The sequence below is a fragment of the Condylostylus longicornis genome, unplaced genomic scaffold, assembly GCF_029603195.1.
Source record: "Condylostylus longicornis isolate FDR11 unplaced genomic scaffold, ASM2960319v2 ptg000048l, whole genome shotgun sequence".
Taxonomy (NCBI): Eukaryota; Metazoa; Arthropoda; class Insecta; order Diptera; family Dolichopodidae; genus Condylostylus; species Condylostylus longicornis.
Genome location: NW_026578017.1, coordinates 3,459,214 through 3,487,009, shown reverse-complemented (window position 1 = coordinate 3,487,009; position 27,796 = coordinate 3,459,214). Strand labels below are relative to the sequence as shown.

Sequence of the window (27,796 nt, the reverse complement as noted above, 5' to 3'; positions counted from 1 at the left end):
TTTTTATTCAAAACAAAATATTTTGTGTTACGAAGTTGTGAACTTTCCAAGTACTTTTCAAATAATAAAAATAAATACTTTCACAGTTTTTGCTATTGTAATCGGAAACATCATTTGTAAGATTTTTGCGGAAATAGTTTAATTTTAATTGCAGTGGTTTAAATAATTGCCGAATAAGTTTAAAAATTGTAATCTAAGGGCAGTTATTGTTAAACCCTTTTTGCAGATGAGATTTTAGATTGCAGGCTTTATTGAACTGACCAAGGGAGAAAAACAACAGACGGACGGTAAATTAATTTTTAATTTTTAATAAATTTTACATTGAAAATGTGTTCAATTCTTAAAATAAGGAGTGTATAAAAATATTAAATAGTTAAGTATAAAAAATATTTTAGGAAAACATAAAAATGATTTAAGCTTCTTTGAGGTTATGACTTTATTTCCGAATATAAAGAGTTCTTATTTTATTTTTATATGTGGGTACACTAAACATTTACATATTTATGCAAATATCCAAATCAATAAAATTTAATTCCTGATATATTAAAAGTGGTTTTTAAATTTTGAATTTACCTATACAATGTAAATTAAAAGGTAAAATTTTTAATATTAACTTGTGTGCCAACCAAGCACAAGAAAAAAAAACATATAAGAAAAACAATTATGAAAAAAAAAATTTATGAGGGGGTTAAAATTAGCAGAGTAAATAAATATTTACTTATTAATAAAATAAAATAAATAGCAAAGAATATTGCATTGAGATTCCAGTTACAACACTTGAGCGTATTTCAAGTGACGAAATTTCAATGCATTAAGTTTTGTATTTTAATGGTATGAATTGTAATTTTAGATTTTTCGAAAGTTACAATTCCTGATGTTTTATGGACGTATACATCCATAAATATATTTCGAAATTAATAATTTGATATTAAAAATTAAGAAAGAAAAACAGGGACACATAAAAATATTGAACATGAAAAGAAGTAGTGCTCAAATTTCATATTAAGCCTGTCGTTTACGTTGTAACAAAAATTATATAATCAATAATGAATGAAACTTGATTGATTTCCTTTTAGAATTGAAGACATTTTGAACTATAGAAGAATTCATAAATGAATTTTGACATGGAATGAGTTTTTTTTACTGTCCGCATTGCATACAATAAGGGAGGCTATGTGACCACACAAAATTTTGCATACTGAGTTTTTGTTGGAAACACATTTCTTGGTGGTAGAGAAGCGTAAATAAACTATTTTAACAAGATGTCGATCTGTGCGTGCTTGTGTCTCTCAAGTTCGCCGGAACCGATATTGATAAAATTTTATATGTGGGATTATTTTGGCTATGCTACGGATTGATAATTTTTTTGGGTATATCAGGCCTTGGGAACTGAGCCTTTTTCCGAGCCGATTTTACTTTTTTGATCTTTCTGAATAAAACAATCAACAGATCAACTTGAAATTTTAAGCATCATTCGGAAGTACAAGAAAGCACCTAAATTTTGGTAGAAATCAAATGTCAGAAACTGGGCGTTTGATACGGTCAAAATAAATATTATTGCGCATTTACAGAAGTAATCAACCAATTTTCTTGAAACTTAGTTTATAGACTCGGGGCATAAAAACAATGAACTTTTAAAATTTTTCGAAATATCAGAGTTCTGAAACCGAACTAGGGCTCGATTTTACGTTTTTCTATACTTTTAAAATCTAGGAAACTAACTGACGGCATATGTTAAAATTTAATGTTTGAGCTCAGTACGAGAAGTTACTGAAGAAATTTCAGAGAGTTGTTAACTAAAAGCTTACTAGTGTCCTTAAAATTGTAAAGAAGTGTCCTTAAAATTGTAAAAAAGTGTGCGTAAAATTGTAAAGATGGTAAATGAACAACTACAGGTTAAAGTTGGAGAACATTAGGTGCTTAGTATAGAGAAATTAACGCGAAATTAAATTTACTGTTTTACAATTCCATTTTTTGGGAAAAATGCAGAAATGTTGTTTGCCGATGCAACATATTCTGAACAGCTGATTCACAATTCCTGAATAGCATTTTCAAATACTATATGAATTTCATAGTTTTTTTTTGAGGATCTTTTCAAAAAAATTTTCTGATGTTACTTTAACACAAAAATTGGGAAAAAAAACTATGATGGAATTTTTATGCTTGCTTTGACTATAGTTATAAGTTTTAACAAATAAATTACATATTTCAATTGCTAATTCATATTTCAATAAATTCCCATTTTTGGTATGATTTGCTCTGATAACTGTAATTGACATTTTGCCTACATTGTGTCTTCAATCATATATGTGCCAAAGAACAGAAAATAATAAAAAGTAGTTCGATAATAAAATTTCTATTAAATGAATTATAACTTAATAGTTCATAGATAGTGAAAACTTTTGAGTTTTGTGGGAACAAACAAAGTATGAAATTTGCATTGCAATAATTTCACAGCACTAACATTTTAGTGTTTGTGTTACGATGATTAATTTTATATACCGGAGGTGTTCTTGCAGTCATTACAAATCGTCAGCCAAAAACTAATTCAGATATTATTCGTATAGTTTCCAAATGTCAGACTTCTGTCAAATTCGATTGTTAGGTACACCAAAATACTTGAGAGATTTATATGCATAATATTAGGTTCATAAATAACGTGTTATAAACTTGTTAACTGGATAATTTTTTTGAATTAATAATGTTTTAATAGTATGTACATAATACCTATATGCTTAAATCTTATTCTACAATTTACTAAATGTATGTTGTGTCTTATACATACACAGACGTATGTATGTTTATCAAAATTCAATTGACCATCTTATAATGAAGAATATTTTTATTACTTAAAATTACTATGGACAAGAGTAATGTGTTATAACCAACAATTTCGGTTTCCTGTTCTCTTTTATATTCATTTTCAATACAATCATTAATGTACATGGTACACATAGATTCTTGCTAAAGGCTAATAAATTGAAATTTCAACTATTAAGACAAAATAAGTATATTTTCTTCCATTTTCTTGTTTAAAGTTTGCACAACTTTTATATCATATAAAAAGTAAAAATATTATAAATAAAAAAAAAACTGATATTATTTACAATTAAAAAATAAAAAATAAGCAATGGAATAATTGGTTTTTGTTTTAGGAATCATAACAATTTCAAAACGTTATATTTCACATATTTTTATTACACAAGGGTAATTAATCTTAAATTACATACATTTTGTATTTTTACCATAATACTGTGTGTAGTATGTGTATATGTATGTGTGTAAGAATGTATGTGAATATGTTAAATTTAATTTATATTTATTTCTTTCTTGTTTTTTACTAGGTATTTCAAAATTTTAATAAACATTTTATTCTTCATTTTCTCTTTTTAACAACTTTATTTTATTTCTTTTCCCCCTAATACACTCCTTTTAATAATATCTATGTATTAACAGATTTATGTATATTCTGTTAAACCTACATATTATGTGAAAATATAATGCACATATGTACATAGGTATATGAATGTGTGTGTAAATAAATATAGTTATAATTTTAATATTTTTTCATCATTCAGGTTCAATTTAAAAATTGATTTATTCAAAATGTATAAATTTAGAAAATTTCTAACATATTTCTCTTTTCTTTCAATTCGTATATATTTTTTAATGTCCATAATTTTCACATAATTTATTATGCAAAATTAATTATAACTTAAAAAAAAATTTATTACAAAAAAATTGAGGAACAAATAGAAGAAAAAATAAGACACTGAAAGAAAATATAGTAAACTTGCCATTAACAATAGCTTCCCTGAACTTAAAAATTGCTTGGAACGTGGATATATTGAAGTATAAAAAATATTTGATGAACAACGATGAAGTTCTTCATTTTTATTGATTCATTGAATATTAAAAATATTGATGAATATCGTGATGATCAATGATTGATCAATATTGTATTTGATGTTTATTACCCTAGAAAAGATAAATAATTTTTATAATTTTCTTTTAATTGCTGATAACATAACATAACATTAACATAATAATATATAACATTCCAAATTGAGAGGGGGCATATCGTCGTTCATCATATTATGTATGTTTACAATTTATGAATTAATAATTATAGTATTATTTTGAATTAGTGGTTAATCATTTTGTATAACATTTGTATAACGGAATTTGATTTAATGTTCGAGTTTCATATTTAATATTATCAAAAATTATTAATTTTTTACTTAAAAATGAACTAAAATTATAATTTTTTATAAATAATCTAATTTTACTCGGACAATAGTTCAAATTAATGCAAAGCAGTTAGGAAAATTAATTTAAGGTTTAAAAAATCCTCTTAAAGTTTTCACTATCATGAAACTTCCACACTAACTTTTTCGGACAATTTGGTAATAAACCTTTCTAGTTAATACACTGAGTATGCATTAATCGTACTTGAAAAAATGTTGTTATATATTATAACAATTTCAGTATCAAATTATAAAACAATAATGGTTTGAGAAAGTTTTCGTAAAGTTGTATTAAGAGAGTTGTATACAAAAAATATGTTTGCAAAAAACAATCGTGCAAATAACTGCTCTTAGTTAAAAACAATTTTTTAAATGAAAAAGTTTTCATAAGTATGATAAAAATCGGCACAGTAGTACTTGTACCATGTTTGTGTCGTGTTTCTCTTTTTCAACAAAATTAAACTCAAATTTAGACTCAAAACTTTGTGAGCTACTTTAAATGCACAGTATTTTATTTGCTATAAAAGAGTAAAACTTTTTTTCATTAAATTTCAATGAGTGCAGACGTCGTTACGTTAAAGTGGTTATGTTGATAGCCCGAAATCCAATTTTAATTTGTGTACTTTACCTTGGTCTTTAATTTTGTAATGTAAACTTTTTATTTATCTACAAAATATGAAATTTTAATTTATTCGTATAAATAATTTATTTTCCAATATATACAATGTATATATACATGTATTTAAATTTTTAAAACCTGTTCTTATCACTGCATACATACATATGCCAATATGTGTGTATTATATGAATATGATTTTTTAATTATGTAGAATTGTGATGTGGCGATTTATTAGAGAACACTCTGCTTCATAATGATTTGTCTTTGAATGGTAGATTAATTTATTCGTACTTGGTCCGATATTTCGGGTTGTATAATTTCTCAATGTATACATATAAGTATGTTATGTATGTATGTTTTGTCAATAAATAGTTATTGCGTGTTCTAAATAATCTAAATAAATATTTGTGCATATATTAAACTATTTTAAATATATTTTTAATAAAAAATTTTTATTAAAAATGCAATTTATATATAGATTCCCATTAAATTATATACATAAGAACAATGTACCCATTATTTTAACACCAAAGATAACACAAGGAAATATAAGTGTATAATATAATATATAAGAAAATATAAGTAATATAAAAGTTCGGATTAAGCCATATGACTTGGCTTGTTGACATATATCGCTGTAACTGGAATAGCGCATTTCGCGTGGGTTATATTAAGTTTAAAGGTTAATTATATTAAGCGCGAAAAAATTATTACATACTTTTAGGATAAAAGCAAAAATTAAAAGAAGATTTGATATAATTCGGCGAATCCGCTTGTTAATTAGGTTAGTTAAGATAATTGATTATATTCTTTGATAGAAATATTTTTATCGTTCGTTTTTTTTCATAAAAATTTGGAAAAGCTGTAAAAATGGGGAATGGAAAATTGAGGCAAAACAGATTTTAAGAGGTAGCAATTTGAAAGGAGACACTTAGAACAAAATTTTAACAAAATAAATTGGGTTCCGCAACTTTTAAAATCTTAAACCACTACAAATTACGTCCGAGTTTGCCAGAAAAACATTTGAAAATCTAAAAAACCTTTTCAAAAAAAGTTCACATAGGAATTCAGTAAAATTATATTGCGAAGTAGTTTTTATTATTTGGCCTTATTCCCTTATACAGAATTGATATCAAGTTAATTAATATTAATTCACATATTAATTTTCTAGTAGAACTTAGTTATGATATGTACATATACATGTATAACTATAGTGTTGGGCTCACGTCTAGTGTTAAATAAGCTTGTTTAAAACCTTATACGATTTATCTTAACAGACTGTAAAATGCAACTGCAAAACTAAAAAAATATAAAAATGGCATATAATTAAGGATACATTTATGCCACATGGATATTTTGAATTCCATGTTGACTTGTTTTTTTATGCACAGAATATAGGCGAGACCAAATTATACTTTCGATACTCAAGAGCAAACTTAAAAATTTAAGATCTCATAACTTCGATATTATCTTTAAACCTCGATGTTGTCTTTTAAATTGAATGCTTCGTATTGTTTTGAGGAAGCTTTTCCAGCTAACTGAAGTAGTTCTTATTATTTGATTATAAAAATCTTTAAAGCATCCTATGGATAACTGTAATAATTTACAACACTATTTATGATCTTTAAATTTGAAAAAATGTTGAATTGATTGAGAAGCATTTTTTTAATTTTCCGATATTTCGATTTTTGTGTTTTTTTTTTTAATTTGGTCTGAAATTAATTTATCCATAAAATTTATAACATATTTTTTTGTTGCTGTTATTATTTTCATAATTGTTTTTGTTGTACTTACTTCGGTTTTATTATTGCTGTGTATAGCTATGTTTTGTAGTTATTATTTTGTGGATCATATTGCCTGAGGAATCAATCAAATAAATGATCGACACTTTGATTGAAGCAAAAAATAACACACACGGGTAAACGTTTTCTTTTTTAATTTAATTTAATTTTCTTTTTTATTATTATTATTTTTTTGTGTTTTGACGTTTGGTACATTTTTATTTTTTTTAATTTTTTAATTTGAATTTATTTATTTTGATTTTTATTTATACTTGTGCATTTACGCACACATACATTTGTACATTAATTAGTATATTAAAAATTGTTTTCCACGATTTCTTCATGTGCTGTGCTTGGCTGCTGCTTTGAAACAGTTTTAAATTCTTTTTTTTTTAAGTAAAGGTTTGGTTATAAAATTTTTATCCTATATATGGACTTGAAAAACGGGATATTGTGATGTAAAGATGTTGGCACTCCTCTTAGATTGTAGGCTCTTTAACTTTGACTTTGCATATAGGCATAATGTGTATATGTGTGACATTAATCCAAACATGAAATACACAATACAAAAGCTGATGGCAATGAAAAAGTGTTTATGTAGTTTTTGTTTTGATTTCATCTAAACACGCACATTAAAATAATGTAATCAAAATATTGTGATGTGTGTCAAACACATAAAGAAGAAAAAAACTTAAATTATAAAATCAAATTTAATTAAAATAAATTTATTTAAAAAATATTAAATATTATTTGGAAATTATCTTCAAGTATACGGATATATTGCATGAGAATGTAAAAGAAAATTTTTTGATTATTTTTTTAAGCAAAAATTATTTATAGAGATTAAGAAACGCAAAAAAATTGAAAAAATAATAGAACAAACGCAGTGTGGCAAAAAAATTTTAGTGCAAAGCTTAATTTGAGTGTGAATTGTTTGAATAAACTCTTGCGGTTTTAAAATTAGTAATGAAAGAGCTTGGAGGAGGTACTTGTTAATTTATTTTTGAAAGTTGAAGGATAATTTATATAAGTTAAGACAATGGCTGAAGTGATAAAGGTTTTTCTTTCCCTTGAATTTGGACATGAGGATGACAATTTTAATATATTTTCAATAATATACCATGCATAGCGCAAATATTGCAAGTTTTATGAAATTGCAAACCAGTACATTTATATAATATGTATGTGAGATAATTTACTACTTTGTAATTCATTAAGATTTTTATTACTTATTGCCCTAACCATGCTTTCAAATACATATATTTAATATATTTAAATCCTTTTAAATTTAATTTATGTACGAATAAAATATCAATATTGTATGAAATCAAATTATTTTATAGCAATGTGAAAAAAATCGTATTTCTTTTTTTTTCATTAATTTCGATTGCCGGTGGGTATCGAAAGTATTTCAATCAATTGAGTTTCTTACTTTTTTGTAAGAGATTATATCTTAAATTGGCACTTTTGAATCAGATCACGCGATTTATTGAAATTTTGTATGAAAGTTAATTCCTATGCTATTACATACGCGTATACCGATAATTTGAGTACATACATGCATGTTTATATAAAACTAACTCTATAAAATGTGTGCACCTACAAATTTAATCTTGATAAATTTCGTATATTTGAAATATATCATTAAATTATTAAACTTTAATCAGGTAAATAATTTGTAAACTACATTTTAATTTATTTCGGAATCGAAGCATTTTATTTTTATATGCATTTTAGGTGTTATCAAATTTATTGTTTAAAATTCTTATGTGAAAAAAAAACGTGGCAGACATATTGTTATAAATCGTAGTTTTACAATATCAGAAAAATTAAAATTAAATGTAAGTAATTATTTTTTGTCTTTTCTATAACTTACCACTTAATTTCGAAAATAGAAGGATAGGCATGAGACGAAATCAGAATGAGGTTACAAAATCTTGATTATCATTTTAATAGCGCAATTTAAAAATGAATAGCGATTAAGATTGCTATTTGAATTGTCAAAGCTTTAACTATGTACATGGTTTTTTGGAAATTTTTCAAATAAATAAAATTTAAGCAGCACAGCAAGGACACTTGAATTTGTACCATAAAAAAAAGAAGAATGAAAGTTTTTTTTGGGCAGGAGCTGGTACTGTTGCAATTCGGACAAAGGTTTCGGGTAGCTGCCCTACAATTCAAAGAGGTTTTTTTAAATACTTTCAATAGAGATATTAATATTAAATTTTGTAAAGATGTGTTAATTACATATATTTCAAAAATTTTAATGGAATGGTGCAGCCATTGGCTAAGGTAGCTGCTAAACAACTCTAAAAGAAAATTTTACATATTTGAAAAAACATTAAAACTTGGATTCATGAAGCTTAGCAGTCGTATGTCCAATTATATTTTAGGTCAGATATACTCGTATTTCTGAAGTTTAGATATATTTCCAAAAGCTAACATCAAATCATAAGATAAACGTAGCCGTGATTTATGACCACCGTAGAGTGGTTTGACAGGTTCGAGTAATTGTCGTTTAACAATGGAATCTAATTCTAGATGTTTCAAAAACAAATTTTTAAACTCAGATTGCCAAAGTGAAGGGTTTTATTCAGTCGGTTTATACCGATTGAAACGTTTTTTCGTGTTATAATGAAGATTTTATAAATTTTTTCTAAAAAGAATGATTAATACATTCTTGCGAAATGGAAAATATGCAAATTTTTTATGTTAACAAAACTTTTTAGAATAATTTGCCAGAAAGTCCTAAATAGGATACAAAATATGAAAAATTAGTAGAGTTTGAATAGATTTGGGTAGAATCTATTGTACCTTCTCATCTTTAAAACTACTTCTTGAACTTTAATAACACAAAATTTAATACACGTAATATAAACATTTAGTTCGCCTTTCTTCAATAATTTAAAAAATTGTAGGAATTTAATTATTTTTTTGAAGTCTAAAGAGAATAGCTAAATTTATAAAAATATAAAAACGTGAATAAATTTTTTTAATTTCTTTTTTCAAAAAATTTCAAAATTTTATTTAACACCATCGACAATTTAATATTCACATCATTTATCTAATGACATATTTTAGAAAACTTCAACATTTCAAAGTAAATTAACCCTAAACTAGATTATAATTAATTATTGTTTTTCGAAACAAAATATATTCCAATATAATAAAAAAAATTTTTTTTCTCTATTTTAATTTGAAATATTATGGTATTTTTTTTATAATTATAACATTTTCCTTTCAGTTTTTTCTATATGATTTTATTGAATAGACAAACGCCCAACCAACAATACCAACAACAACAACAACCTTCAACTCAATTTATTGAATTTATAGTATAATTTTGTTTAGGACTGTGGCTGGTTGACTAGTGTATACTATATTTTATTCTTGCACATGAAGTTCATCTTAAAATTCTTAATTTTTAATTTTTTTTTTCTTCTGAACATTCTTCTTCTCCATATAATATGAATAAAAACTGTCAAGGGGGAAAACATTGATTGATTAGGTAGGGTGCCCCAATTTTAAAGAATGAATAATCATTATATTCCCGCAAATTGTAAAATAAAAATTTTGAAAAAATTTATAAAAAAAAAAAGAAGTAAATATTAAAGATTAAATAACAGAACAACTACATATATGTATGTTCAATTAACAAAAAAAAAATTAAAAATTAAAAACATATGAAGTAGAAAATCAAATTGAAAATCATTTATTCACGGATATTTCCATCAAATTGTCACCATATCATTAATATCACCACTATAATATTATAACCTGTGATTAAATAAAAATATTTTTGTATGAATCCTATGATATACGAAACACTAAAATATTTGCACATAATATTGAAAAAGAATTATTGGTGGTAGTGAAAATGTGAAAATCATCATTAATATTGGCTTTTTTTTACGTGCCGTAGTCAAAACTATTGTATAGACTTTAACTTTTCCTTTTCGGGAATACATTTTGAATTTTTTTTTAAATTTTAATGCGTGCAATAAGATGGGGTATTCTCAATATTTATCGTTGTTTTGTGAATTTTGAACAAATTTTTTAAAACAGCTGTTAAATCAATAATAAAATTTGAATTCATTTTTAAAAATATTTAAAAAATTTCGCACTTCTCAATATGTTATAAAAAGTTTAAAATTGTAGGATGCTAATTGTCGTATTTGTAATTAAAATATTTGAAGTTTTGAGTGTAGCACTTGATGTTGTTGAGTTTAATTCCATTAAATTTGTCTACCTTTTTAATGTATCTTTAAAAACAGATGATCAAAAAATTATGTTATGAAGTGTAGTGTTAGTGACGATTAAAATTGAATGAGTTTTTTGTACTTTGTTAATTTAAAATAAAATATTTTGTTGTATGTGACGATTGGCAACTTCAAAATTGTAGTTTCAGGAAAAATATGTTTTGTTATTTCATATAGAAAACGAATTAACTCCAGAAATTTGAATTTATTTAATACTATGGGAGGCTTGGAAACTGCAATAAGACTATACTGAAAACTCAATTTGTATTCATTAATCAGACTATTTTCTATAAAAGAAATGGTCTGATTGAGTTACAAGTATAGTATTATTTAGTTATGGCGTTCTCAAAAAAGTAGGAAAAATCCCATAACTCCTATAGTTATACCATAACTCCTATTCAGTACTATAAGTACCTCTTTCTAAAACCTTTCATTTTTAAAGAAGATATAATTCTTTGAAGTCGGTCAAAAGGACACTTATTTTATATAACATAGTAAAAAACTTCAAAATCTATCAATATTCCGTGGATCTACAGGAAACAAATACAAAAAAAATTTAACTGTTCATTTTATAAATGCGCACATTTTATTTTTTTTTCTCATTTAAATATTTCAATCTAATATATTACCGCCACCTGGCGGTACCAAATTTATTTATGTCTACATTTTAATTCCAACATTGCACAAAATTTATCAAATTAATTAAATATGTATTTTATTTTAGATTAATAACAAGTTACTAATTGTCTTAACCATTTCCGGGTGGTATACATTGAATAATTTTAGACATTCATAAAGAATAAAATTTTGATATTAAAATACCATTGTAAAAAATTCCAAGAAATCAAAAAGATAATGTGAACAGGGGAATATTAAAAATGACTATTTTCGGCTATGAAAATTTTTGAAATTGTGTGCCCATGTGTTTGGGATATTCTTTATTTATGTAAAAAAGTTTTAACAATGTGATATCAAATTAGAATCTCCAAGTTTATAAAAAATGAATCACTCATACGTAGAGTTAATCACACATAGTTCACACATAGTTCTCTATAGTATGAATTAGTTTCTAAAAAACTATTTAATGGAAATTAAAAATATGCTTACATCTAATGAAATGTGCCATGTATTTTGAAAATTTTATATTGTAGAATAATTAATTATATTGTGCTGTGTATATTTTTAAGGGGTGTGCAAAAAAATAAACAGTGTCTTTCTGTTTCTTCAAAATCTTTAAATTATAGATTTTATTGCGGCTGATTCTAGTTTCGCTAGCACTATCAGACTACAATTTTTCCTGTAGTTTTGAACTTTTTCAACATATCATAGCTAATATAATTAAGTTTTCTAAATTTTCTCAGATAAATACTTATATTTTTTAATATAATTGAAAATAAAAGAACTACTAGTAATATTTTTTAATATACTCGTAATGTTAAGATTTAACATATAATGTTAAATCTGCATTATTTGCAAATATTGTCGCAAAATGAAAAACAGCCGGCGGCATATTATGGATATAAAAGTTCGAGTATAAAAAAAACAACAAAAAAAGCTTTACAAAGAAAGCGTTGAAAAGCTTTGCTAATGCAATGTCAATATTAATCAAATTTATAATTAATCAATTTATACTCAAATTAGTGAGTATAAATTGAGTTTTCAGTATAGTTTTGTTTCAGTTTCCAAGCCTCCAATAGCATTTATCATTAGGTCAAATATGTGAGTTGATTCGAATGTAAGATTTTACTATGTTAAAAAACATAAAACATGACTGAAAGGGCTAATTTTTTTTTCAAAATAAGATTTTTTCAAATTAAAATTCAATTTTCAAAATTAAAAAACATTTGAAAATTTCTATATTTTTGCAATTAAATCGCGAACTTAATAATTTAATTTTGAAATCGTATCGTTGTTCAATTTACAAATAACATAATTACAAAATTAATAACTACAATAGCTCAGTTAAATTTATAAAAATCATCTTCTCCACAAATATATATTGGGGCTTAAAAACATAACAATCCGATAAAACTTGTCAAATTATTAATATAATTATAAATAATTGATTTAAAATTCATTATATTGGTGTGTGATTTATTTTTCTTTTCTGATTCATCTTCCCAGTTGCTCTTATTTTTTTTTCTTTTATGCTTATTTCTTAATTTAATTTTTCAATAATTTTTTCTTTTTTTTTTTGTTAATTAATATATTTTCAGAATATTATTTTTTTTCCGCTAAAATGTAGGAAAATTCATAAGAAGAAAAATGAAAAAAGTCGTTTTCGTCTAGAAAGAATCACACTACATCGATGTCAATTTTGAGTTATTTTTGTAATGAATTTTTCGTTTTTAAATGACAACCAAAGACGAACACATGTTTATCTTGGAATTGAAATTGGAAATAGAAGTACTTTGGCTCTTTGGCTTCATTCATTATTTTTTAGAAAAATTAATTTTTTTCTTCGACTGATTTCTTCTTTTATTTTTGAATCGAATAGTAATTACTTCAAATTTCTGTTTTTAGATTTTCACCTTTTTTATATTTTTTATCATTTAAAAAAAATTATTTTTGTTTTTGTTTCATACTTCTTAAATATATTAAATTAATGATGTGATCCGTCCTGCTATTTTATGGGAGGTATACATACACACGCACAAACACATATGAGTTTTTATTGTTTGATAAATACGAAAATGATATTGATTAAAATAATAAAACAGGGATGTGAACCTATTTTAAAAGTCGGTAAAATTTATAATTTTCTGTAAAGCACATACTACATATTATTGGTATGAAAACTTTTTTGTTCTTTCTGTAACAATACTGCGAATTAAAAATTAGAACACGACAAATTCTGAGCAAATTCATTGACATTGACAAGCAGTAATTGGTTTATCATAATTAAATAGTTTGCTTCAGTAATTTTTGAAAGTTATTATTTTATTACGACTGATCCGAAAAATTAATTTCGAATTTATAAATATTATAAAAAAATTTCAATTAATCTTATTTAATTTTTGACTTCTTTCAGTTGTTTGTGAACTTATATGTTTAAATTATTAAAAAATAATTTGTTAAATAGAATTTGAAAAGCAAAAGAAATCTTAGTTTAATAGAATTGATAGTTTTATTCATACTAATACTTAGACTTGATATTTTTATTCATACTGACTCAATTTTCAATTACGTTCCAATAACAATTAGACAAAATCGCAATTACATTTGCATATCAAAATTGTGTAATTGTATTTTTCGACAAATTATTATCAATTTCCATTATGAAAAAATAATTCAATAGACATTTCATTTCAGGAATTTCACAGAATTTGTTTATCGATTTTATCACGTTTTGGATCGTAATACTATATCGTGTATGGAATTTTTTAAAAATAATTTGATTGTTTACTTTAAAAATTTACTGAAGATTCAAAAAATAAAATCTACTTGATTGTCGTTTTTTTTTTCACTTCCGCCAGGGAAATTCTATCATTGATTTTACAAATTATTTAGCGGTTCTTAATTTTTTCAAATGTAATTTATTAAAAGCACAATATATTAAATTTCTTCTCAAATATATTTTAAGATGATTTTGGGATTTTTGATTCATACGATAAATGTGTTAAAGGATTAATGAAAGTTATTTGTAATATTCATAGATTTGTTATATATACAAATGGCAATGTACCTTTATCTTGTTGTACATTCCCACCACTGATCAGTTTATGTATGCAATATAAATAAGTACATATTTTAAATATTGTAATGTAGTTTTTATATTTTTTGACTAAAGTTATAATTAAATGATTAGTTAAAACTGGAAGACACCAACAAATACACACACAACACGAAAAGGAAAAAACAAAAACGATCAAAAACAAAGAATTCTATTATTGGAATGTGATTTTTTTGACGGATATGAAATGGTGTTGATGTAATGCGTTTTTAATTTCATATTTTTAAAAAATTAAAACAAAATCATACACACACACTGTGAGACATACATATATATATATATATACACGAGTAGTAGAAATAAGAAAATATCAAACATTATTATTTTTAAAATGTTTAAAATGTATTTCTTTTTTATTTGAATTTTAATTTCAAACAAAGTATGTTAAATATAACAGATCATTAAACTCTAGGAGGCTTTTTCCAGATACACATATAGTGTGTACATATATATAATTATGTATTTATTATATTTATATGTACATAATTCTAGTGATATATTAAGTGTTTTAGAATTTTTTTGTAATACGGGATGAATTTAATTGCAAATTACAGAAAAGTTAAATTAAAAATTCAATTAAATGCATTATACAACTTAAAACTGTCTCTATTATTATGTATGTAAAATGCACCTGAGAAAATAAATATTAATTTATGTATGTACATATATATAAAAATACATTTATTCTTGATTAAAAATCAAAACAAATTCTTAAACATTATAATTCTCGCTCGGGTAAATCAAACGACATTTTTTATAGATTTCAGTATTAAAGTCTAATACGTTTGCTATTTAACTTCTCTTCGATAGTCTTTAACATAAGAAGCTGTTTGCTTATATTTTAATTGTATAGTAATTTAAAATCTTCAATATTAAAATCTCCTTTACAAGAAGAATCGAATTTGTTAATTTTTACACTCTTCTATATCTAAATTTGGAATCAAAACATTTTAACAAAAACGTATGTATATCTGAAGTTGGTTTGAAAATAAGTTGAGTGGATAAACTTTTTAGGTGGATTTGAAGAATTTTTTTAACAGTGAGCCACAACCGCGTACTGAGATCCACTTTTTAGTGCGAAGCATGTCTCTACAGCAACCACCCCAGATTCAACCAAAAATCTTCAATTCAATAATCAAAGATGAATATCTCAGAAATAAATTAACGTAGTTAGTAAAAATTGGATGCTTCTGTTTTATTTGTCAATGAATATAATCTTTCAACGCTTAAATTTACTTTTTAGAAACAAAATTTTCATTAAAAAGTTTCCAGTTTTCTTAAAGTAACCGTTCAATATGACTTTTTCATACTTTTGTGTAACACTTTCGCTTAACTAATACAGCTGATTTATCGCAACTTACATTATTCAGAAGGTACACAATCTAAACGGTTATGTACTGGGCACGTCACATTATTGTTCAAGTTTGTGCTTGCTACCAATTCATGGTAAGTAATTTAACAATTTTCAGTTCAAAGTAAATTTTAATTAAGTGATTGATGTAAATGTACGTAAAGATGACTTTCCATTCTAATTTTCATTTCAAATTACTTAAAAAGTTTATTTAGATTATTTTGTTCTCTTACCAATTTTTTTTTTTCTTTTACCAATTAATTTTGATACATTGAAATTATGACTTAGTTATTATTTTGAAATTTAATTGTTATAAATATTCGCGTTAGATTGTTTGATCTTCAATGTGAAATAGATTTGTTCATATAGATTTTTTGTTTTCTAAAAATTCTCAAAAAAAATTTTTCAAATTTCAATTTCAATTATTGTTCTCTATAATCAAAGTATGAAATTTTAAGAAGTTCTAGATGGAAACCTCAACTAATAAATCTCTTTTTAAATAATTATGGTTCAATACTTTATAGTTTGATTTTCAAAAGTATTTTTCATCTTTTTCATATTGTCTCTTAAAAGAAAATTCCGACATATGTAAGTATTCGTAATTCGAATAATGTAGGTATTCGTAGATTCTTAAATTTTCTATTTTAATGGTTTATTTATAGACCTTTTATATTACAAATCACATTAAATGTTATTAAAATAATAATTGTTGTATTCTTCTAATTTATGTACAATAAGTACAATATATATGTTTGCACTTTTTAAATGATATTCATAATGGAAAGTATATTAAATCTCATTTAAGGAATATTTTATGAGTTTTATTATAAAAAAATTAAAAAAAAACGAATAAAAGACATTTGCTTTTAAACGGAAAGGAAAATTCAAAATGCTAAATAAAAATTCTTTTAATGTAAATTTATTAAAAAAAATATATAAGTAAGTATGTGCATGCATATATGAAAAGTTGTATTCCAATTATATTACGTTTTTGAGTTTTTGACGCGCTTGTCAAACGAATTTCGCCGTCATATGCTTTGACTGATGCATAATGATGATCACACTGATTCTGATGATAATGACACTAACAATAAGTAGAATAATGAATAATTCGTTTTTAAAAAAAAGTTTTTTTTATTATGAAATAAAAATTTTTATTTAAATCTTTTTGGTATAATCGTTTTATGAATTTAATGAAATGTTTATAACATTTTTCGATTTTATTAAAATTTATAAATATTAATAAAATAAATATTTGATGTTTTCTGCCATTTGTATAATTAGAACCTTAACAAATATTTATACTAGTTTGGTGTTTAATTATTTATAATTAATAATATCTTAAATTTTTTTTACAAATTTTGCAACCTACACTTGGTTTATATAGAGATAAATGTGATTCAGTATTTCTAAATTTTGTTCAGGTTGTCTAGGTGTATTCAATTTGGTAATTTACAATTAAATAAAGCTAGTTATTGAAAGCGCGACACATCCTCAGTTGGAATTAAAAGAGACCACACCTTCTTAAAATTATCTCCTATTTATTGGCTTCCAAATAAGGATGACCAAATAATGATTTTCTTACCTTCCAAAATTTCTATGTTTGAAATACATATTTGAAAAAATGACTGGAATTGATTTTTTATTCTTAGTTCCTTTTATTCATTGTTACATTTCGTTTTATTTTGTTTTAACAAAACTTAGCATTCGTATAATTCTTTCTTATATGAATCCTAAACTGTTCTAACCCTAAAATTGTTTTAAAAGGGAATTCGAATGTGATAAATTATAAAGAATGTAAAATTAGCTGGTTTTGCCAAATTAGTTAGTTTTAAATACAATTTCGTTTATAGACAGAACGGATGCAATATTTTAATGACTAAAATCAGAAATAACCTTAATGCGTAGTTGTCATATGTTTTCCTTATGATCCATATTTTATCTTCTTTTCGAAAAATCAAGTTTATGGAAGTTTATAATTTATTTTTTCAAAATACGCATCTGCAATAAAACAAAAAATTATACATTTAGTGTTGAAAATAATTAATTAAACATTTCATATTGAGTTTTATTTAAACTTTATCATTGAAACTTTTATGACAATCCTTATACAGAGTCATAAAAGTTTCAATAATCTTTATATTCTTAAAAAAGATTTCATAGAACAGAATTACAAGAAAAAAGAAACATGAAAAACGCTTGAATAGAAAAGAAGGCGTTGAAGAATAAAAGTAATCCTTGAGTAGACAATCAACATAGAATTTCTTTTACAATTTTTTTTTCCACCTAAATAAAAACAGAAGAAAAGGGTTTGATCTTTATATAGTTTTGACATTAAAAAAAAAGCATTGCTGCATATTGCATTGTGTAAAATGCTCTTTCTTATTCATTATTGTCGCCGTATTAAAGAAAGGACCAAATTTATTAAATAAAAAACGAAAAGCAAAAGGAACTGGAATTATGACTTTATAGAGATGTTATTCAAAGTCAAATGATCACAGAAATTCACGTTTTATTTTCTTTTTTATTTTCTCATTATTTTTTGTTTTTTTTTGCATTTGATATTCATTTTTTACGCTTTTTTTTTTCTTTAATTTCTTAATAATAATTTACATATGAATTCAATAATTTTCTCTTAAGTTTCTTTATGACATTCGAATATATATGTACATATATATTTTTTTATGAAGGCGTAAGTTTTCTGGTTTTTGCTGCTTTTTCCCTTTTGTTGATTGTGCTAAAAATAAAATTTATGTCCCCATAAGACTTTTGAATAGTTTTTGTTTGTTTTTTTTTCTGCAATTTTCACTTGAAACGTTCAATTGAACTTTTTTTTTTTTGTAAATTTTAGATTTTTCTTCTTTGCTATTTAAAACTATTTATGAGTTATTTTTTATTTGTTTCAGTCATGTTTCGATCTTGTCCAACAATTTATCAAGAAAAGAGTAAAAAAACAAAACAAAATAATAAAATATTAAATATTTTATTAATTGTACAATATTTATGTATAATTTAATAAAAAAAAAATGTATATAACTATATGAAATTTGTATTATAAGTTTTAAATTATAAAATGAAAACACACGAATATAGCACACACATGTGCGTGCTTAAGACTGTGTTTAATCTTTGCAATAGGAAAATTACATATTTAATTTTCTTATAATAAAAAATGTCAAAAGAAAAATGTTATAAGATAAAAGTATTCGGAGTGATTTATGAAACGAATAAGGAAGGGATTTTCATTTAAAATATGAAAATTATGTTAAAATTATAACATTAATAGTCAATTTGTTGATAGGAGGAGTAAATCGCTTAACAATAATTATTACTGAAAAGTTTAATTACAAAATAATTTTTTATAGCGTGTGATTTAAAATACGGAAATTGTTGGAATAATAAAAAAAACTATGTTGTAGGTATATTAATCGTGGTATGGTGTACATCGGCGCTATATATATTTAAATATTTTAAATACTTTAACATTACACTCTATTGTATTGCATAATTATATTATATTTTTCTCTTTTATTTTTTATTGTACCGTTATATATGCATATGTGTTTGTATTCCTTCTCTAACTTTTGAATAGCTTGTATTAAACTCAATAGAAATACAATCAGACGTTTCACGCAATTTTAATTTGGTATTCTATGGTAATAAGACTTTTGGTATACAATTATAATTAACTTTCTATGAGTACTTGCTTTTTCTTAAAAAAATTACGAGATCCGTCACGATTAAATATTGCAAGATCGGTCACGACAAACATAAAACATAAGTTAAGATAATTTTATCTTGGACTTCAAAAGCTTCCTTTACCAATTTTTGGCTTTATTTTTTAAATATTAGTGATATTCAGTTAAACAACGTAAATGTAGTAAGGAGTAACTTGCAAGCCTTTAAAAATTATATTTTATTTTGTTAACGGGACTTTTCAAAAAATTTAATTACATTATACTTACGACCTAATATAGTAAGGGGTTGATTTCAGAGAAACTTTCATTTCTGAATTATTGTTAAAATTAAGGGAAAAATTACATCAAAAATTTGGCTTTATGTTAAAAGTTTCCTGTAACGGCCATTTTGTCACTAAAAAAACTTTGTCGTTTTGATATAATAAATAATCTAAAAATGTAATTTTTACGATTCAACTATCAGGAGAAAAAGATGGGTACAAACTTTGTCCCAGGGAAATAGATTTCTCGTAAAAATCCATTTATTATGGAATTTCAGCTTGCAATATCAATAGGTGTTTGTTAAATAGACATACGGACAGACCAAGTGAAACTAATAATCAAATATTTTTTCCAATTTTGTTGCTAATATGCTAAAGGAAAAGCAAAGTAAGGGAGAAAAAACAAAATGATAATTTAAAGCAGGCATGCCAAACTCATTTACCATTACGAGCCATTTTAGGGTTTCCGTACATTGCTTCGGTTAGCACAATAAAAAATCTTAAACTACACTAAATTACACTTAAATTTTGATTTTTATTATCAACATAAAAAAATATAAAACGTACAAATAATGCAGTTGTACAAAAAAATATAAAATCATTTTCAGTAATTTCCACTTTCCTAAATTTTTGTTTTAATAGAAAATCACACAGCACTTCGATTTCAATTGTAAATTTGCATCAAGTGTTTCAATACCAATAAAAATCGAAGAGCAAATAGGTTATTATAAATTCATTTTGACATTTTTAAAATCTAAAAATCTTCTTTTAAATTCGGTTTTTAATAATTTATTCCAATGAGAATATAAGGGAAATTTCGAATTTATTGCACTAGCCTACTATTTACAAATATAATAAAGTTAAACTAGTCCAAATACATGAGTATTTGATTTATAGAACCCCTGCAAAACCTTCACTGTGGTTTCAACACTTTCTTACTGATTTAAATCTTGTAACAAAACTATAAGAATTAAATTTCACCATTTTCAAAAATCTTAACGGGCCGCCGCATCAAGATCCGCGTGTTTGACTTGCCTGATTTGAAGGATTAAAAATTACGAATATAAAGCTTTCATTAATCATTATTATCACGCAGAGTCCCAAATATAGTTTTTTTTTCTTTATTGAATTTTGGTTTTAATAAAAAAGCTTCTTCTTATTTTTTTTCCTTTCTATATTGTTCTGACACATTAAAAATTACAAATTAAATGTATGTATGTATGTACGTATATATATATATAATAATTATTATGGAATTTCCCCATTTTAAAAAGACATTAATATCAACAATGACAATTGTTCCACATTAAAAAAAAAGAGAACAAAAATTCTTTTCGAATAAATCTTTAATACTCGTAATTCTAAAATAAACACACACATACAAAGATTTTATGCATAATTTTATCATTAACACTAACGTTTTAATAAAAAATTTTTTAACAATAAACTTTTAAACAAATCTCTACATTCTTTGTGTTGTACATAGAAAAAATAATAATTATTTTAATAGAGCTAGAGCTTAGTATACTAGATAATAAGTAGTTCTATAATTTTTGTTTCTTTTCTTAAATTACAACAAAAAATGTGTAATAAATAATAATATAAAAAAAAATAAATTGTACATTATTCAAATATACAAAATTATTTATTAAAAACTCATATTGAAAAGTTTTAACACGAAAAAAATACATTAATCAGAATTTTAGATTTTCAAAGTTTGAAAAAAAAATAATCTTTAAAAGTCTTTTGCAAAGCTGGTCTCTTTTTTATTATTTCCAATACAATTGGAGGCATCCTATACACCAACATTGTTTTTTTTTCTCTTGCTCATTTTAATATTTAAAATTATTGTTGCACACCTTATTTAAAAGATAATCATCTTTCAATTTCACTCCATCCATACATAATGATGCGATGAATGTTGGTATGATTGTAGAAACGATGGTATCTTTAAAGATATTTTATATTAATCTCGTCATGTTTTAATGTTCCACAAATCTAGATGTACTTTTTTTTTATAAATTAAGGAAAAAAAAACATATTGAAACTCTGTGTTTTTACTGCTTTCTTCTGTATTGCATTGCGTGAGCTACAGATTGATTTTTGTTAAATGTTTGTAACTTTTGTTTTTTGTTTTTACAGAATCTGTGAGTAATAAAAAGGTAAGTAGAAATAAAATTTGACTTGAAAAAAGAACATCGTTCTTGGTATTTAAGAATTTAAGAATTATTGGTATTTAAGAACTATTACATTAAGGAAAAAGAAGATGTTAACCTAGTATAAAGACTTCTTTCAAGGAAAACCCGGTTTTAAAGTTAAAAAAAAGCTATTTTTTCCTATAACAGCTTGCACACATTTGAAGACAGTGGGAGATTAGAAACAATTATTACAACATTGTTATTCATGCAGAAATTCAATTAAAAATTTTTATTTAAAAAAGCACTTAAAAATATGCAATTAATTGCACAAGTTTTAAAACAAATTATCAAATCCAAAGCCTTAATGTTGTTAATAATTTCGACAATAACCAGTGACTTTAACTTCGTTAATATAAATGCTATTGATTAGAAAATAAAATTCTTTTTTGCTTTTAATTTTTATTTATCTTTTGATTTTTGAAAAATTACGGCATTGAGTTTCCTGCAATTCCTTTGCATTTATTTCTCTGAGCACCTTTATTTACACTTATTTTATATGTACTTATAGAGATAAAATATATTTAAGATGTACCTGTTAAATTTCACCAATCGTTAGAGAATTACACTAACTGATAAAAAGAAAATATATAAAATTTCAACTACTCTAAAAGTAATTACTCATTATGCGTAAATTTAATATTGACTCTTGAAAATTTTTTAAGAGATTAATGAATTTTTTAAGGCAAGAATATACAAATGTTTTGAAAACGGTAAGCTCTTAAATCATTCCTAAATCGCTCCTCGGCTAGTTCAAATTAAGATGATAACAGCGCGTATTTCGTGTTATCATTGTATACAACATTTTTCAGCGCGGAATCCTCCATTAAGGATTTTTGAATTTCTTTTCAATATTTTTAACCAAATTTATACAAAAAGTCACGCAACTTATAGTCGGAAATGCCGATTATAATTCTTTTGATTGATTTATTTTTCATATTGTTCATATTTCCGAACATCTTTATTTTATGGGTTTTTTTTCGCTTTTTTGTTATGTTATTCATTTTCGTTGTTTTTTTCTTCTTTTGTGTAACTTATATCTTATTGTCCTCAAATTATCTTATTACTTACCACATAATAACATCAGATTTGTTGTCTTTTCATAATAATAATTACTCCCGTTTCTCCCCTTCGTTCTCTTTTTATCTATTTTATTGCTCTTTGACTTTGGTCGCGGGCTTATTTAATTTTTTTTTTTCAGTTTAAATATTTTTTATATTATTTTTATTTGTTTTGTATTCAATCGCCTGTTTTCCCACTTTTTGCCTTACGTCTATTTATTCCGTTCGTGTCATCATAATTCATAACGCCAAAAAAAGTAAAAAAAAAAACAAAGAAAAATAAAATTATTTTTTTTTTATAAATTGTAAATCTGATGATGATGATGGCCGGCCACCTCACCCGTACGCGACCTTTTAATAGATTTTTGAATAGTTAAAGTGAAAATTGAATAAAAGAAAAATAAATATGAATTAATGTACATATAAATTGCGTTCAACATCAATACGGTAATTTTTATTTTTTCGGTATTGTTTTGTACTTTTGTACATAATACACATATATGTATGTATGTATGTACAAATTTAAATGAAAGCTGCATTGAATTTTACCGCTTCAATGTATTTTAAAGATATTATTTTTCTTATATTATTTATGGAATAATAATAATAAAAATAACGTGTGTAAATTTGTAAAGAAAAGCGTTATGACTCAAATATTTTTGAATTAAACAAGAAAAAAGACAAAACAGAAAAAAAATACCACAAATGGTACATTTGTTCCTGGTTGCTTTTTTTCTTTCTGGGATTTTGAATTTTTATGGAAATTCTTTTATTTGTTTTGAATAATAATTGTTATCTTTAGGGTATAAAATTTTTCAAAATCGTATCATTTTGTATTACCAAACATTTATCTTACTAATTGAATATTATAATTTTAATTTGTGATACACATTTTGTTTTTGTAAATATGTATGTATGTGCGTTTACAAATAGAAATTTACAGAACATACATATGTATATATGTATTTGGTATGTGTAGCGCACGCAAAATATTTGACTTTGTCAATAATATCTTTTATTACATTGTTTTCTATCATATTTTCAATCTTTTTTTCAGTGTTGAACTGATCATTCGAAAATCTATTAAACCAAATGATTTTTTACAATATTTTGATAGTCTCCGCAAGGACAAAGCGAAGGAACGCAAAAACTGAACAAATTAGTTTGAATTTCGAAATTTGTCAAAAACTATAAAAATGCTATACAGATCGTGTTAGCAACTGCTGTGAAATATTTACTTACTATTGCTAATAGATTAATGCTATAAGAGGTTATATGAGAATAATCTAATTAATTTTATAAATTACAATTCTTTAAAATTTGTTTTGAATAAAATAGAAGGTTGAATAACAAAATTTCGTTTCTAGCAGAAATCAAGATTTTTCGTTTCTAAGGAAATTTCTCAGCAAAAACATATCAATTAAGCAAAACGGGAAGGAATATGCCCTACATCAAGTTATTTAAATTTAAGCACCATGCAAATTTAAATAATTGGAGCCTCAAGATATAGTCTTGTATTTTTAGTTTACTATATAACGCTGAGTTCTTAAACGTTTAATACGCCATTGCAACCTATAAATATTAGACACTAAAGGTTTCTTTAGTATTTTTTAAAACGGAATTATTATATAATAATTTTTTGTAGTGCACAGTCATTACAACGTGTTGAAAAATTCTGGATTTTTGCTTTGGATTTCTAAAAATTAAGTCTGAGTGTTAAACATTCAACTATTTTCATGTGTTCTTGATTTTAAACTATTAAAATTAAACTTTATGACAATTAATGAATGATTTTTGATGTTTTTAATTATTTGAATCAAAAAATTAATTGTTGTCATTTACTTTTAAATACAATCTCATGCAAGTATTGGCCACGGCTACGTTTTTTGAGCCACTCTTACTCACATTTCGGCACAGAATATAATCGAAATTAAAAGTTCAAAATTATTTTCGAAATTGTTATGAAAATCGAATGATATTAGATGGGCGACATAAGCAAGAGATTTACGGGCATACTTTTAAAGAAATAATTTAAAGGTGTCAGTTCGCATGATCTCAGCCATCAAATTTTTACCTCTGAATTAAAGGAACCGTAAAATTGTTTGTTCACAATGTTAAATATTTAATTAGGAAACGCTTGTTCGGACCTCATTGCTGATATTTTTATTAGGAAGTAGAAAACAACATTCGTTTGATTTTTACAAGTGTTACTGTTACGCGTGAACCTCCGAAAATGAACATAAACAAAATGGGAAATAAAGTATTCTTAATCTACCCATAGATGTTCTAAATTCACATACATATATGTAAATTGCCCAAAAATACAATATTTTATTCATGTAGCATTTAATTTGTTTAAATATCAATTATAAATTTAATGTAATTTTATTTTTATTTTTAGGAACACCTATAAATCGTCTTCCAATTATGGCTAAATCTGTTTTAGATTTATATGAATTATACAATTTAGTAATAGCACGAGGTGGTTTAGTTGATGTGATAAATAAAAAATTGTGGCAAGAAATAATTAAAGGCTTACATTTACCATCTAGTATAACAAGCGCAGCATTTACTTTAAGAACACAGTAAGTATATTTACATACAGACTTTTATAACTAAAAACTTTTTTAAAGTTAATATTTCAAATGAATTGCAGAAGTTACTTAATTTTGCTACCTTTGAGTGCCAATAAATTGTGCTAAAACTACAACTACTATATTCTAATTTTGCATGATTTCTTTATTTGCCCAATCCCACTTAAAAAATATCTCAAAAATCTAAAATTTAATTTATAAAAAAAAATTTTACATAAAAATTTCAACTATTTTATCAAAAAATTTACAATTCCAACAACTATAAAATATTAAGATTATTTTTATATTACATTGAATAAATAGGGTGTGGCTTAATAATTATATAGGTGGAGTTAATTGAAAATATTTTAAAATGTTTAAAAGTTTTGAAAGTTTGATATTATTCCGCTATAAAAATTCTTTTTTGCGTTTTAATTAAAATAAAATTTAAATTTGTTTTGGTTTTATAAAATTTTTATAATTTGTTAAAAATGTTAATTTATTCAAAATCTCAGTACAATCTTAATAAGATAATTTAAAACAGAGTAGATATATTTTGTGTTTTTCGACCCTACTTTTGTTCCTATAAGACTGCACACTCATTTAATTTACATAACAAATTTCATAAATTCAATATTTTAAACTATACAAAAAATTCTTTTATAAATTTAAGCGATGCTTCCAGTTTAAATTCAATTATAATTTTAATGGTCTAAAAGTAATTCCCGAATAAATTTAATAGGAGATTAGGAGTTTGTACTTTTTCAAAAATATATTCAAAATTTCTGTTTTATCTTAAAAATTAATATTTTCAATAATTCTCATATTGTACTAGCTCAAATTTTAAATGAAAAATCTTCAAAATAAAATTTTTATACACTGGTATTGAATAAATGCAATACGTGTTTCCATTAAAATCAAAGATTTTTTCTCAGAATAATTAATAGTCAGTTATGATGCACGCAAAATGATTTCATACTTTGATTGCAATTGGAAAAAAGAGTACGTATAGAATATTGTATGGACTAAATAAATTAAATATTAAATATTTGATGTTTTTCAATTTCCTGCTCTAAAAACTAAAAAAAAGAAAAGAAAAATAACATTTCCTGTCAACAACATTTTTGTAATCGCAAGATATTTTTATTAAAAAAAAGTGTTACAAAATTTGTGCAAATGTTAAGGTTTTTCAAAATAATTTTATAGAATGTTTTCGACTTTTTATTAGTTTACAATGTAAATTATAAGTTTACTCGATCCTTTTATAGTTTCGAAGAAAATTAATATTTTCAATATCAATTATTTTGCATATAGCTTCCTCACATTTGTTTTCTTTGTAAATTCTCGAAATGTCATGCAATAAGTTTCGGACCATCGTATAAACAAGTTACGTAACAATTCACTTTTAGAAGGGATTAACTCAGTCACAAGAAACCAAACTTAAATTGTAATCGTAAAATAGTGTTGTTTTCGTTCTGTTTGTATAAAATTTTGTGTAATGATTCTGTAATGATTATGAATGTAGGTTTAATTAAAAAGAAAATTATTTGGAATTACACTTTATTATGACAATTTACAATAAATCTTGGAAAACTATACATTTCTGTTCGAAATGGAATCAAAAATTTTTAACATAAAAAAATGTTGAGCTCTTGAGTTTACGAAATTTTAAAATCTTAGATATTTCTGCAACCCTTTTTCGTATATTAGTTAGACTTACACTTTTCCAATAAATTATATTACAGTTTTCCAAGGAATATACGGCAACTTTTTTCAGTAAAGCTTTGTTCCGTGTTTGTTACAAATTACAAAGATATTCGCTGTGGACAAACGAATTCAAATTGTGTTTTATAAGCAGAATTTCTTTTTGCATAATTTTTATAAACCCAAAGTTTTGACATTATTTAGTCCTATCCATTCCCACTTGATATGTAAATTTGTAGATATGTGCGAACAATATGATGAAATTGACTTATGAATGATGAATTTCTTATATCGTCCTACACCATCATTAAAAAC

The 27,796-nt window shown here is 24.3% G+C and overlaps 1 protein-coding gene across 3 annotated transcripts in view; it reads left to right on the top strand.

The window, feature by feature from the left end:
• The window catches only part of LOC129611081 (protein dead ringer), a 114,163-nt gene that overhangs the window by 62,292 nt on the left and 24,075 nt on the right, over nt 1-27,796 (top strand). For all 3 annotated transcript variants that reach the window (XM_055524015.1, XM_055524013.1, XM_055524014.1), the window contains exon 7: nt 25,606-25,789. In XM_055524015.1, the coding sequence (XP_055379990.1) occupies nt 25,606-25,789 (184 nt within the window). The remainder of the gene's footprint in view (nt 1-25,605; nt 25,790-27,796) is intronic.